This window comes from Protomyctophum parallelum, assembly GCF_964188405.1.
Source record: "Protomyctophum parallelum genome assembly, chromosome: 5".
Classification (NCBI taxonomy): domain Eukaryota; kingdom Metazoa; phylum Chordata; class Actinopteri; order Myctophiformes; family Myctophidae; genus Protomyctophum; species Protomyctophum parallelum.
In genome coordinates this window covers 51,672,777-51,688,704 of record NC_139702.1, presented here as the reverse complement: position 1 = coordinate 51,688,704, position 15,928 = coordinate 51,672,777, and the positions used below count along the sequence as shown (strand labels likewise).

The window sequence follows — 15,928 nt, the reverse complement described above, 5'->3', positions numbered from 1 at the left end:
AGTGTGAGAAAAGAGAGAAAGACAACAGTGCTCCTCTACCCAAAGACACTTCATGGGGAAATGATACATCCTAGTGGCGAAAAGGTATTTTCTGGAGCATAAGTCTAAGCATTAGCGTATGCATATTTATTATTATACAATAAATCACTCAAGCTACTTTGAGATTTTACATTATTATTTTATTATCATTTTCATTGCAGTCATGCTCATTTGAGGTTTGATTTTTTGATTTGATTTTTTTTCTTTTTTTACAAAGCTAATGTGCAAGTAGTCTATAGGTACAGTACAGTTATTGTAAGCCTAGGCTAGATGTTGGACTAATACATAGTCCAACTATCTGAAATGTTCAGTTTTACTGAACGCAAATATACACAGAAACACAACTATGACGGCGATCGAACCATTTTATAAACCGAAGCCACTCACATTCCCCCTTTATATATTTACAAGTCTTTTGCCTACGGACAAAATCAAACTATGACTACAAGCTTAAACAGTATCAACTCTTACGTTTTGAAATAAATTGAAACTATTCACCTCCAATAAATGCAATGCTTGACAGCAAAAATTATACTTAAGCACAGCCAAATATCACACATTATGTCCAATTAATGTCCCTGGTACCACGGCTAACTGGTGTAAAGTTATAGCGCATAGGACAGAGTTGACAGGCTATGCATGACTCTGAAATTACTATGGCTTTATTTAAGATCAATACTGTGCAGGCACCACTTTTTCTTAAGCGTAAATTATACTTCACAACATGGATCATCACGTTATTCTCTTCAGGTGACAAAGTCTGAAACAGCCATTACACTCTTTTGATGATTGTCTGTTTAATATCAATGTATTATTACAACACATTATTTGTATTTAGAGGGTTCTATTCCATGCTATTACTATCATTATTAGTTGCTATAGGCAACACACTATTGTTCTTGGCTCGAGAATATTTTGCCAGCAAAGTGAACCTGCTTTTTGTTAACTTTTGCAGAAAACTTTTGGAGAAAAGATGTGATGTCAACAGGGTAACCTTTATAGTTATTGTTGTTGTTAGGGTTAGCAGACTTTTAATGCTGTTCTGTTTCAAAGAACAGCTCTAAGCAAAAAAACAAAAAAACAAAAACAAAAAGTCTCTTATTTTTTCGTCTTTCGTTAGTCTCCTTGTGTACCATATTAATAAGGAAATCCAGTCTAATTGATTTAAACCTGTGACTGAGAGTAAGATGACATAAAGAGAATCAACATTATTGCTTATTCTGCAAAAAAGAAAAACAAATGCTTTACTCGTGTGATTCCATCGAGAGATTTGTTCCACTGTTCTCTTTCTTTTCTGTCATAGGTTGCTGAAGATTTCATGCTTCCTGCTCCAGTCCATAGGGGGCGCTCTCTTCTTGTTGCGTTTCACATTTTCTTTAGCTTCGGCTGCAGTAGGGCTCAGACGCAGACCATTCTCTACAAATGGGTCTGATACGCGCCTGTCATCCTCCTCAGGTACCTACAACAGACAACAACCACACTTATGCCATGCAAAGACTCACACACAGTAAGTCAATTACTTCAGTCACTTTACAAGTTTTATCTCTCTCTCTCTCTCTCACACACACACACACACACATGCACGCACGCACGCACGCACGCACACACGCACAAACACACACACACACAGATCTACAAGCTCATGGATCATACAAGCTTGTGGGTCTGCTAGTTTTGAAAAATCTTGAAAATGTGACGCAAACATTTGAATATATATTCTTTCAGAGCGAACGTTTTTAACTCAAATCCCTCAATCATTGCTTCTGTGGGGGTCCCTGGAACAACATATTTGCAGATGGGGGTTGGGACTCGGCGGTCAATTTCATATATTTTTTACATGAACATGTTTGAGAACAACTGACAGACACATTGGGTTTTTCAGGAAACTGTCAGGATTTAGAAGGCATTTGTAGAATCGCCTCAGGTCTAAATGGGTTAACTAAGAATAAATCAATATATTTTTCAAATTGTACTATACTTGTGGGGACATTTGGTACAGACACGCACTAATGCACTAATTGCTTTTAATTGATCTTTTATTTATTATTTTTTTATTATTATTATTATTATTATTATTATTTGTTGTTATTCATGTCCTCACTGTATTGCATTACTGCTTGTTTTTTGTCGTTGCCTTGCTGTATTGCATTACTGCTTGTTTTTTGTCGTTGCCTTGCTGTATTGCATTACTGCTTGTTTTTTGTCGTTGCCTTGCTGTATTGCATTACTGCTTGTTTTTTGTCGTTGCCTTGCTGTATTGCATTACTGCTTGTTTTTTGTCGTTGCCTTGCTGTATTGCATTACTGCTTGTTTTTTGTCGTAGCCTTGCTTTTCTTTTATTCTCCATTGTTCTGTAAAGCACTTTGAGCTGCATTTCATGTCATGAAAGGTGCTATACAAATAAAGTTTTATTATTATTATTATTATTATTAATACCTGAATGCTCACGTCAGAGCTGCTGAACTCAGACTGCGTAGTGGAACCTCTGGAGGACTGGGATGCTGAGCTCCCATTGGTCCTCGGTTTTGGGGATCTGCTTGTGATTGAGGGATCTGTCAGGGTGATGTTGATGATTGGCAGATGATCGGCAGCAGGGAGGCTGGTGGTAGGAGAAGGAGTGGGCGGAGTGCTCTCTGCGATTGGCTCATCCACATAGACCTCTGTGAGGAGACAGCATAGTTAACACATTCTGACCTGAGATCAGATTCATACGAGGTTTCCGCCGGACACACACTGGTCTGATATGAACCCATTCTGACCTGAGATCAGATTCTAAAAATGTCAGTCGCTCTTCGATTTTTCAAAAATAGCAGACCTACAAGCTCGTATCGCGCCACTCGGTGGCACGATATGAGCTTGTAGATCTGCTATTTTTAAATAGCTAAAAGCATAACATGATGCTGACACCAAAATGGGTGCCCGATCAGAATGGGATATAAGCCAAATTCCAATACCCCAAATCTCGTCCGCTTGCTCACTCACACTCGGTCACTCCAGCATGGTAGTGTTACGGTGAAATTAGTGACCTGCTGAAATATGTGACAATCGTGTAGACAAGTTTACAGTTTGTTTATTAGCAGAGTTCAAGTCCTAGCGGTATCAGTATACAGGCCACGTATTTAAAGGTATATTCAGTGATTTCACTTAAAAAACCTTAGGTTTCGTTTTTGGCTGGGACCTAAGCCTTTCATCCAATCAGGATAGAGAACCAAAAACGAAACCTACGGTTTTTTGACCCCCAGGGGTTAACTGGGGACAGGGAGGAACTCATTATGGTCAGCACACTCTATAGTAGAGAGGATTATCACAACAAAACAAAAAAATAAGTGATATTTGAATTACCGTAAGTGAAATCACTGAATATACCTTTAAAGACCTCCATGTAAGTTGTGTGAAGTCCACAAGATGGTCACATATTTCGTCAGGTCACCAATTTCACCATAACACCGCCATTCTGGAGTGATCGAGTGTGAGTGAGCAAGTGGCCGAGATTCTGGGTATTGGAATTTGCCTCATGAGACAGGACGATGTGAGACAGCAGTAAACATGAAATACATGTGAAACCGCAGGAGAGCCTATTTTCCCTTTGTTTTGCCCAGGCGGACAGGGTTTTGAGTTTAGGTTTAGGCATCATTTCTGTGCCGCGTGTCACCCCCCATCTCTCTCCTCATTTCCTGTCATCGGCATACTGTAGTGTACACTATCCAACTAGAAAAAGTGCCCTTCTGGGCACAGGTCTCCACCAGGAGGATAGGAATGTTTAGGAGTAATATAAACATGTTTTTTGTTTGTTTGTTCCAATCATTGCCAATCAGGATGGAATATGGGAAATGGTGCAGATCTGTGTTGATCGCACGCATGCACAATCCACCTGTTGGTGGTGCTATAACAGGCCAATGTGAAATGGGTGGGCTATATTCCTCAGCCTAGTAGGAAAGTGCGTGAAAGATTTCACGTCAAATTGCACGCTGCGTTCATGATTTGAGGCTTTTTGTTCAAAACAGGCCAATCCTGCAAAATTTGAAAGCCAATGTTAGCCAATTAGGATGGAATATGAAATATCAGACACATCCGTCTTGAGCACATGACTATGGAGATACTGTGTAACGATTTGCGGGATTTTTGGACAAAATCCGGAGGAGTAATATCCAAAAATGTGTTTTACAAAAGTCGGCCTCCTGGTGGTGCTATAAAAGCCAGATGTGAACTAGAGAGACTGTGTACCAATTTGCGCGATGTTTGGACAAAATCTGTAGGTGTACTGTGCAAAAACTTGTTTTGCACAAAGCGGCCTCCTGGTGGCGCTATAACAGGCCGTTCTGGAAATTTTGGGGCAGAGGTTCATCGTTGGCATCCAGGGAGTGTGTGTGCAAAATTTGGCATCGACCGGGTTAACGGTGCCGGAGATTAGCTGCTCACGGACACACACACGGACGGACACACGGACGGACGGACGGAGTGCAAAACATACTCTCCCCCCATGCCTTAGGCCTGGTGGAGACAATAAAGGCAGAAAAATATAACTTAAAAGAAATGCTTGCAATGTATTCCGAATCATGAAAACCCCCTAGTTTGACATGTCACATGCTACTTCAATCAGAATTTAAGTTCCTTAAATTCCTTCTGAGATAAATAATGACACTAGGGCTGCAACTATTGATTATTTTCTCAGTGCTTCATGTATCGATAACCTTTTTAATGAATCGAATAATTGCTGATTTAAAATAACACAGAAACATAAGAAAATACGTAAATAATAAAAGACCATTGCTCAGCCTACCCCTGTAGGGCCAGGAAAAAAACATTTAAAATAGTTCAAATAGCCGATCTACAAGCTGTCTCGATGTAGATCGGCTAGTTGAACTATTTTAAAAGGTTTGTTTAAAATAGTAAAAAATGGCAAATTAGTTTAGGGATAAGGGATAAGGTTGGCGCAAGATGGAGCCCGAAGTCTCAAAGTCAACTGATGGGCAAAGGACTTCTTCAGTCTGACCATGTTGGAACGCCGTACTAATACTTTTGTTTGTATTGCATACATACTGTATTTACATACTTTTTTCAGTACATGCTGACTGTACTTTATTTTGAGTCATTGAAAACAATGCTATGTACCTTTAGTGATATTTCCTGTTCTGATGTTTGTATTATACTTAAGTTAATACTTTGTAGACAATGTAGAGATAACCGAGAACAGTAAACAGTCAACCTTTCTCCAACTTCTGCGTTTTTCTTCAAGTCAACTGTTTGTGTACGACACACAAGCAGGACAGAGATCTCCATATATGGTTAAAAAAGGGACACCAACAGAGGTAGGGTACCAGACAAACTCGCAAACCTACCGTGCCAATAGGGCTGAGCCCGATTAGCAGGGCTGTTGTGGTCTGGGTCTTGGCTGGGGGCTACAGTAGCAAGGATTACATTTTTTCCACTAATACCTGCCTGTATGTGTACTCTACTATTGTTTATATGACAGAGATCTAAGACCAGCTAAAATGTTCAGTAGTGGGATGACCTTTGATATGGCTGATGGTGGGTGTCACTCCCAGTCTCTGGAAGAGGTCGTCAGTGTCCTGGTCAACCACAAGCAGGCTCACCTCCTCCCCTCCGGCCCGTATGAATGCAACCACCTCCGAATGCCTGGCGCCCTCAATGTGCATACCATTCACCTGAGAGAGAGAGAGGGGTTAAAATGTTTGATACATGAGGAGGAATGGTTTCATCATTGTTACACATCAAAATCCTTAATTAATTAGTTAATTTAACCAGAGTGTAAAGATGTCAGGGCTAGACAAGAATAGGGAGACAAATGTAAAGTCTGTGCAACAATAATGCAGACTCTGCACAAACAGTTTATGATTCTCTACCAAAAATAAAAAAATTGAATTGTACCAGTAGTGGCGGAAAAGACAGAGGTACTGACTGAAGAGGTAGGGTACATATTATTAGACAGGGTGCTGCTGTGACAGAACATGGCCAGTAGGTGGCAGCTATTGTTATTGCCTCAATGCCAAAAGGAACAAAATGAGTTAAGCATCAGGGTTGGTTTCTTAATTTGCATAAACCCTCCTGGCCCATCTCTTCTTTCTTCCTGCACACTCCAAACTGTGTGCCTCATGTAGATGAGATGAAAATGTGCAGAAACCCTTGCACGCGCAATCGCACATGAATGCATGGATGGAACACACACCGTATTTATCCCATTCTGACCGGGCACCCATTTTGGTGTCGGCATCATGTTGTGCTTTAGCTATTGAAAAATAGCAGATCTACAAGCTCATATCGCGCCACCGAGTGGCGCGATACGAGCTTGTAGGTCTGCTATTTTTGAAAAATCGAAGAGCGACTGACATTTTTAGAATCTGATCTCAGGTCAGAATGGGTTCATCAGACCAGTGTGTGTCCGGCGGAAACCTCGTTATGAATCTGATCTCAGGTCAGAATGGGTTAACACCCACACACTGTTCTACTCCTCTACACTCCAGCTAAAGAGTGTCTACGACTCTAGCACAGCTTTGCCCTCCTCTCTGCCCTAGAGTACAACATCACGTTAACCTCCACTCTAACACCAGACTTTCACCACTCCTGAGACCACCTAATCTGCCTTAATCCACTCTCAATCAATCCAATCTAAACTCAGGGGACAGAACGTGGCATTGTTTTCACTCATGATGTGTCACTCCTATGCCATACAACGTGTGTGTGTGTGTGTGTGTGTGTGTGTGTGTGTGTGTGTGTGTGTGTGTGTGTGTGTGTGTGTGTGTGTGTGTGTGTGTGTGTGTGGAAAACCCATTGGACTAAACCAAATTATAAAACAGCAAAAGGAAAACTATCTGACACATTGGTCAGTAAACTAGAATGCTATCTGGCCCTAAACAGAGAATACACAGTGGCAGAATACCTGAGCATCGTGACCGACCCAAAACAAAGAAAAATCTTAACTAGGTACAGACTCAGTGAGCACAGTCTCGCGATCGAGAAAGGCCGTCATAGGCAGACCTGTATCCCGAGAGAATACAGACTATGCACCCACTGCACACAAAATGAAGTGGAAACCGAGCTACACTTCCTAACCATCTTTCCATTGTACCAAGACATCAGAAACACATACTTCCCACAGATTACAACCACACACAGAGATTTTGAAAACATGACCAATGACAAAAAACTCCCATATCTGCTGGGCGAAGTACAACAATGTGCAAACACAGCAGCAAGATTTGTGAGTTGCTGTGATAGGAGAAGGATATAAAATGGAACACAACCACCCTAAAGACTAATCATTGTGTATATTCCTGCACTATATCTGCATTGAGTGACCTTGGTACATATCATTTGATCTATTGTAGATTCTGACCTTCAAATGTACATCATTTTTGTTTTGATTGTATTGCTGTATTGTTGTATTGTTCTTTCTGCTTTGGCAATGTAAACGTATGTTTTCTCATGCCAATAAAGCCCTTTGAATTGAAGTGTGTGTGTGTGTGTGTGTGTGTGTGTGTGTGTGTGTGTGTGTGTGTGGGGGGGGGGGGGGGGGGTTGGGGGTCAAAGGTCTGTGAATGTAGCAGAGTAACTGTGCCTGTGTAGTCCAAAACCAGAATATCTCCCTGGCCAGGACGGATTTTCCTTGGAATGAGCATTTTGGCTTCCAATGTGGGAGAATTGGGATTTAATCCAGGTATTTACATAATAATCTATTAGGTAGTACATAATCCTACCAGTGTCCTTGATCAAGGTACTGGCCTCTGAGCTGGAGCTGGTCCTCCTGCTCAGTACTATAGAGAGACTGTCACATGCAGAGGACATATTTCCCCACAGGGATCAAAAAGCATAATTTAAAGACCCAGTTAATGTGTTTTTGCTTAACTATGAAAGCCCTGTTGGTTTCTTGCTCTCTGCTTGTCTCTAAAGTATGAATTATGAAGGGGAAAATAAATACATTATATATATATATATATATATATATATATATATATATATATATATATACATATATACACACATACATACATACCAGTAAAAGATTACATAAAAATAAAAAGTTACAGACAGTGTGCAGTATGTACCTCTAACAGCCTGTCTCCCGGCCTGACATCAGCTCTGTCTGCGTTGGACCCGGGGTCTACTGAGCGTATGAACTGTCCACGGTGTGTCTTTCCACTGTGCAGGTTGAACCCATAGCCGTGCTCTCCCTTCACCAGGTGACACAGACGGGGGAGGAGCTCCACTGTCGTGTCTGGCATCTCCGGCGATGTATCCGATGGCAACTAGTACGTTAAGAGATTGTTTAGATAGATACGCTTTATTATCGGTCATTTGGAAAGTTACCTTATTTGCTTTCAAAAGGGGATGAGGAATAGAACACAGAATCAGAATCATCTTTATTGTCTCGTGATTCTCATCACAGGTTTACAGGTGTAAAACAGTGTGTGGAATTTGTCGAAACACACTATTATTACTCAAATGCCGCAAGACGCAAGTGCAAGAGCTTCCAGCATGCTGTATATTCTGTCAGTGAATACATGTTAAAAAAAAAGAGCTCCAAAGAGAGAAATACGGAATCAAATTCTTGTCTGTAAGATGGGGATGGATCTCTCAGGGGAGAAGAAAGAACCAAACATATACATAGCTCAGTAGTCCGCCGTAGTCTGAAAACCCACCTTTTCAGACTCCATCATGGCCCATAGCACTTACCCTACCCCCTTAGATAGCATTTCTGTAGACTTAGATAGCATCTGATACAGACTTATAGCATGTTATGTAGACAGCACTATAATTGCATTGTATATAGTCATAGCACGCCATAATATATGTATAGCATAGTAGTATATATTATATAGTCTATATATGTATAGTCTCATAATATAGATATTCCACTGTTACTTTCTTAGCTTACGCATGTTTAGTTTTATGATAAATGCTTTTTTGTGATGTATTCCCATGCTTTTTGTTCTTGCTTAATGTAAGTCGCTCTGGATTAAGAGCGTCTGCTAAATGCCTAAATTGTAAATTGTAAATTCTCAGTGTGACACTGTCTCAGTACTCTTTGTCCCATGGGTATCATGCTGATGCGTGTGTTTATATAGGGATGTAGTCCATTGACTACAAAACCACGCAGGTGAAAGTGCCTGGCTGGATAAGCCAGTGGTCTTAGGGACTGAGGATTTAGCTGATCTGTCTGTCTAAGTGACATTAAGACAGGCCAAGAGCCTAATGACAAGTGACGAGCGAGTCAATACATTGCGTGACCTTACTCGTCTGGTCTGGCCTGAGCTGAGCTACTGCTGTGAACATGCTGGCTGCCTGCAGACCAAACACTTGTTCTGAGAGTACAGTGGAATTATGTATTTGCAGCACTGCAACAATAGTGTGCTTCGTTACCTTCAACTACAAAGGGTGTAACAAATTAATGATATCACTTAGTGTTAGGTTGATATCAAAACCTAAATACATTTGAGCCTTGATGGCACATGTAACTCGCTCTAGAATAATCTCTAGGTCTAGAGAGAGACACATGTAGTACATAGATAGAAATAATATTCCATGTTGCCTAATAATCCATGCGTGATACATCCCTTAAAACGGGGACTGCCCATAATTCCGACATCCCAACTACGTGGCATCGCATAGTCAGAATGTTATGGGTTAGGGACAGTGACAGGACAGGTTTAGTAATGCGTCGAGTCAGACCACCAGCACACCGTCAGAATAATGTGCCGTCAGACTAATGACACGGCACCCTTAAAACTAGCTATGACTGTATAAAGGAGCTGTCATTTGTGAAAAGAGTAGAAAAGAATTGTGGCATTTTATCATGCACATTAGTGAGGACCAATTATATGAAGATTGGTTGAAAAGTGGTGCTTTAATCTGATTTTACAGATATCGTTTCATTTATTTTGCTAAATGAAAGAGAGTCACACAAAAAAACTACTGTACTTTAGCAGTATTTTGGGAAAGCAAAGCCTTTGTTTAGGGTGGTCCCTCTGCTCTGGTGAACGCAGTAGTAGATAGATCCATATGAACTCTTTGAGAAAGTGTACATACTGTACTGTGTGTGATCCATACTGTTACGTGGCAGTCAAATCTGTTGTTGCATAAGGGTGTCTTTGACATTAGCATGGAACAATGAAATCACGCCTGTATTTAATTTCGAGACAGTGTGTCTGTTTATGATAAGAGGACACAGAGGGTTTACACAGGGAACAATGCAGCACGTTGACAAGGCAAGACCAGTTTTCCCTGATTGGTGTGATTGGATCAGATACAGAATAGGTGGGCACTAGGGACATCTGGGCACCTCAATGTAAAATTGGCATACAATAATACAGGTTTTGTAGCAAAGAAATATTAGACCGTAATTGTCATAAAGTGTTTAAGCATGTTCTAATTACGTATTACATTCCAAAATAACAATTTAACAGAGAGGTGCCCACTCTTCCTTGGTGCCCAGTGCCCACCTATCCTTCTCACATACAGAAAAGCACTAGACTTCAGGTTACAATGAAAACATTTTGGCCCTAGTCTCAGTGATAACATCTTTCTATCAGTCTGTACAGCAACACCTCATCAACACCTCATGAGTGTGTACTCTAGTCTACTACAGTACTTTGGGTCATGAGATTCTTACAAACTGACTTTAATAATCCAGGGCTTGGCATTTATTCCTCTCTCTTTAGGTCAAATATTATAATGATTTCACCCTGTCTTAACAGACAGAAAGAACTTGACTAGAAATGGAGATTTTCTGTTTATGTGATTAAATTATTTTAGTGTCATAACTGATCTGATTCCAAGACCATTTGAATACCTGTGATATACATAGTGCTGGACAATATGACTTCAAAGTGGCATCACAATAGTTGGCCTTTGATATCTCACAATATTGTCACATCCCCATCCCCTAAATAATATACAATGCAATATTGCTATTTAGTCAAGTCAGGAAAACAGGGTAAAAGCTGAGGAACCGGACACAGACCAGCCAGTATTTACCGTGCCTTCTGCTAAACAGATGCCTGCTTGACGTGAGCCACCGGCTCACTCTGTTTGGAGCCCAAACACTCGGCCCAGTCTGTTCCCATCAGTCCTAAATTACACGTGGACTTCAGAATGAATGTTACTTAACCACGTGAATCCTGACGTCCCAATTCAATGTCATAATAGGTGAACATTTGGCAAATATAGCAGATCTACAAGCTCACAGATAGTTGGTGTTCAGAGAAAATCACACCTGTGTGAACTGAGTGGTGCATACATCTGAGAGATTGTAATTTATGTGACATGGACTGAGGGGTGACATGCAACGTCGTTGCACACAAACTCACAATGTTGCAAGTACGTCATATATTATAGTGAGTGTTCATTTAGGTGATATTTTTTTCAATAAGATAAGTGCTCAAATATGGTAGCTCTATATTCCAATAGCAATGCTAATAGAGTCTGGGCCTGGGGTCTCCTCATCTCTCCAGCTCTTTAGTAAACAGAAAATAAATGTTCATGTCAGGATATCAATTTGGCCCAATCAAGAGAGAGAACTCATACATCAACAGTTCAACACCATACTTTTTAAGCTCATAAATTATATTTTCTCTAAAATTAGAATCCTGAATTGATATTTTATTGTCTATTTACTAAAGAGCTGGAGACACCTATTACTGAACAGTATAACAATGATTACTATTGCAATATAGAACTTTAACATTTAAACAAACAACACTAAACAAAGTATTTTCACCCTATTTTACTCAGAGAGTCCATTTTGTATAGTAATATAGTCACAGTGTATCACCACTGTGACTCTTCAATAAACCTCTCTATTCATTTAGCCAAAAGCCACAGGATATTTGGTTTCGTCAACAGGGGCCTTAAGTGACAGAATGTAGGTTTTGCCTTTGGTCTCAGGTGTTGTGACTCTACACCTATAGGTACCACCCTCCTTGAAACAATACAAATTCAAACCCCACTGTGCCTACAGGTGCGGATAAAGGTTAATAGATTATTGGTTGACAGAGGACAATTCACAAAAGGGGGAACAGGAAAAGAGCTTCATGTAACCTGAAAGACTATGAATCCTTTCACACTACTGTCCTCCAGATCCAGAAAGCCTACTGTACCATCCCGTAGAGTACTTTACTGTAAATATTTCACCACATTGGTCCTAAGTCCTAACAGTCTAAAGAACGTGGTTTTGACCACAGTACTAGATGTGAAGTCTTGAAAAGACAAAGGTGGCCGCACACACTAGCCAAAGTGCCGATACATTATTGGAATAGGACGCAGAGAATAAAAACCAACGTTTCGGCAGATGCAACTGCCTTCTTCAGGGTATTTGACCACAGTAGTGCTATGAGATTTAACATAGGTAGTTGTAGGCACATGAGTATTTCACCTTCGAAAACTATATTTATTGTACAAATGGATGTTACAAGCTGGCCATAAACCCATATTGAGTTATTATCTCAAGTAAAACATTATTAGTTGTGCAGCGAAACGATTTGAAACTATACTGAATGAGGTTATTTGTTTGTTGGTACGTTGTTTGTACGTATGCCGTATATGTACGTACACAATACAATGTATGTATATATTACAATATGTTCACAATTACACTGTATCGTCATCAAAAGCAATCAGGTCTGTCAGCATAACTAGGTACAGTACTTTTGCCTACAAGCCTGTTTCCTTGTCTGTCTCCCTTTTCACATGTCAGTGTTATTATCTGTTTAACTGTGACTGTGTGCACAGTGCTGTGTATGGCTAACCTGTCTGCTTACTTTTAGATTAAATATCTGTATACTATTGTCTGCTCTATACTGCCCCTTCCATGACATTTGTACTTAAGAAGAGTTATGTATTTTTGTGTCCGTTTATGTCCATTTACTATGATTGTCTTTGATCTGTACTTAACCCATTCTGAACGGGCACCCATTTTGGTGTCGGCATCATGTCGTGCTTCAGCTATTGAAAAATAGCAGATCTACAAGCTCATATCGCGCCACCGAGTGGCGCGATACGAGCTTGTAGGTCTGCTATTTTTTGAAAAATCGAAGACATTTTTAGAATCTGATCTCAGGTCAGAATGGGTTAATCAGACCAGTGTGTGTCCAGTGGAAACCTCCGTATGAATCTGATCTCAGGTCAGAATGGGTTAACCTGTTGTTTATGACTTCCATAATGCCCAGGCACTAGAGTTGAAAATAGGCAATTGACTGATACCGGCACAGTCATAGTTTATTAATGTGCTCTGCCAATGTAATACATAAACTAGTAAAAGGTCAAGGTCATGTCTATGTCCTTGATCACAAAACCTCTGAGCTATTCATCATAGAAAGCTTTTGAAAGTGTCTGAGAATAATGCAACTTGTTGGGGTCGGTAAGGAGATGATATATGGCCACTCACCAGAGTGGCCTTTTGAACATCAGAAGTAGCTGTAAATATATTGAACTCATCTCAGGAAATGATCTGCTTCAATACAACTGACAGGTTGATGAGGAACAAAAGCTGATCTTCATTATAAAGTACTATATCAGAAAGGACAGAAAGAACAGCAGATTTTGAAGTTCTGTTACACAATTATTATATTATTATTATTATTATTATTATTATTATTATTATATAAACCCCTTCAAAGTTTTAATCATGACCTACCCTGGTCCTATATACCTATCCTGGTCCAATTCTCTGCTCCGTGTACAGCACGTTTCTGTATATAACTTCCTTGTCATTTGCATTTTGCCATATGGACCAAATCATATTGAAACAACATACGTATAGATGGTGTGGTGTGCTGTGACCCTTACCTCTGTGTCCGTCATTGAACTTGACGTCATGGAGGAGCGATGGGTGTGGGTCGAGGGGCTGTGTGTGAGTGAAGGGGAGGGTGAAGAAGGGACTGCCGGAGCTTTAGCTAAATGCATGAGGATCTGTGCGGGTGTAATGGTTCCGTTCTCTATGGGAATGGGAGAAGCCGTAGGGGTGGGCATGGGCGAGGGCCGCGGGGATGGGGTTTTAAATAAATGCATGAGGCAGAGTGCGGGGGAAATGGCTCCGTTCTCTTTGGGTATGGGAGAAGCAGTAGGGGTGGGCATGGGTGAGGGACGGGGGGAATAGGTGCCCATCTCGATGGCCAGGTCTTCAGAGCAGGCCAGTCCCTGGCTACGGAGGTACTCATCTGTTTCTCTGTCCACCACCAACAGCCTGGTGCGGTGCTCCACCTCACAGATACGACTCACCACCTCAACAGTGACAGAGACATGAAATGAGATGGATAATAGCTAGATAGACTCACTCAGATACACACCAAGACACACACGCACACTGACACACACACACACACACACACACACACACACACACACACACACACACACACACACACACACACACACACACACACACACTTGCGCACACGCACCCGCACGCATACATCTACTGTATAGTAGGAATGAGGGCAAATTTGAGTTTGTTGTTGTGTAGCCTACTAAGGTGATATTACTAGTAATAGGCATTTAACTTGTGTACAGGACAGAGCCAGTGTGAGTGTGACAAAGACTCCCATTGATTTCCAGTACACAAGTCTCATATTGACCGACTTCACTAGACCCCTCCGGCAAGGGAAAGGTGGTTTGACAGGTGGTAGACCCATTGTCTCTGTGCTTATATGGGTCTTCTGGGATTCCAAACATGCATGAAATGTATATGTTTATACTTTATAGCACGCATACGCACGCACACACGCACGCGCGCGCGCGCACACACACACACACACACACACACACACACACACACACACACACACACACACACACACACACACACACACAGTATAAAAACCACTCACTTGATGGTGGGTCTCCGTCTCCACATTTTCCCCATTCACCTCCACTACTCGGTCCCCTTTGCGTAACCCTGACAGGTTTGCAGAAGTCCCGGGCTCCACTTTTCTTATGAACTGTCCGCCTTTATTCCGCTCGCCGTGCAGGTGAAACCCATACCCGCACTCCCCTTTGGTAAGAAAACAAAGCCTAGGTCTCAGTTCGCTCTCCATTCCACGCTGTCAATGGGAAAAACAGGTCAAAACAGCTTCTCAGGAGAATAGACAGGTGTTCAGTCCACGAGGAGAGGAAAGTACCTGGATTTGATTCCTACGGAGTGCATATGTGCCCAAAAGATCATCACATAGCCTACATTTACCGTATCGTGTGCATGGTGTGATTGTCAAATCAAATAAAAAGATATTACAAATAAAAGATAGCCACTAAACGATTTCAAGGCAGTGTAAACGGACTAGTCCACCCTTAAAAACCCCATCGAAAGTGTCCAGGCTCGGTCAAGCCACCGCACGGATTTAACTCCTTTCCATTGGAGGAATAATCCAAGAGATCAGAGATTAGAAAGCTGTTCCTTGGCACATAATTCTCTTCGTGTCTGTTCTCCTCTGACCCGGCGGTGCGACGTTGAGAAAGCAACAGGTGTCAGTCCCCAGTTCCGAGTGTATACCCGTAATAGGTACACGCAACCATACAAAAGAAGATCACACAGGAAAAGTGAATACTAACTATTAACTAGTCTAGCCTACATGCAAAAATATTAATATTAAGCCTGGTTAAAAAAACTGAAACTTAACTACATGATGTACTTGAGGAAGTTGGGGAAAAGTCCAGAGAGTTTTCCATAGTTTTTCTCGTTGTCTACCAGCTACAAACAATCCGCTTGCCACGACACCGAGACTGTTGAATACCGACGTGAAGATGGAAATCTTCCCCGTTTGAGTTTTACCTCTCCACCTGACTGTCACGCACATGTAACGTTCTATAAATGGTCCTCCATAACCTGGTTAGTTTTAGTCCGGATTCCATTTTTTATAACCTTGGTTGGCTGCGTCTTGAC

General features: G+C 41.2%; 1 protein-coding gene across 1 annotated transcript; it reads right to left on the bottom strand.

The window, feature by feature from the left end:
* Window positions 1–207: 207 nt before the first annotated feature.
* On the bottom strand, window positions 208–15,901 carry nherf2 (NHERF family PDZ scaffold protein 2). The gene is made up of 6 exons (XM_083764581.1): window positions 14,880–15,901; window positions 13,840–14,274; window positions 8,103–8,303; window positions 5,552–5,705; window positions 2,476–2,699; window positions 208–1,498 (listed from the first exon to the last, which is right to left on the bottom strand). Exons 1-6 carry the CDS (start codon window positions 15,084–15,086, stop codon window positions 1,337–1,339), a joined length of 1,383 nt encoding a protein of 460 aa, XP_083620707.1. The 5' UTR covers window positions 15,087–15,901; the 3' UTR covers window positions 208–1,336.
* Between the last annotated feature and the right edge of the window lie 27 nt (window positions 15,902–15,928).

Coding starts and splice junctions, on each gene's coding strand:
- nherf2 (XM_083764581.1), bottom strand. CDS start 15,086: ATGGAGAGCGAACTGAGACCTAGGCTTTGTTTTCTTACCAAAGGGGAG. Junction 8,304..13,839: donor GTTCAATGACGGACACAGAG/GTAAGGGTCACA, acceptor TTAACGTACTAG/TTGCCATCGGATACATCGCC. Junction 2,700..5,551: donor CACCATCAGCCATATCAAAG/GTCATCCCACTA, acceptor GTCTCCTCACAG/AGGTCTATGTGGATGAGCCA.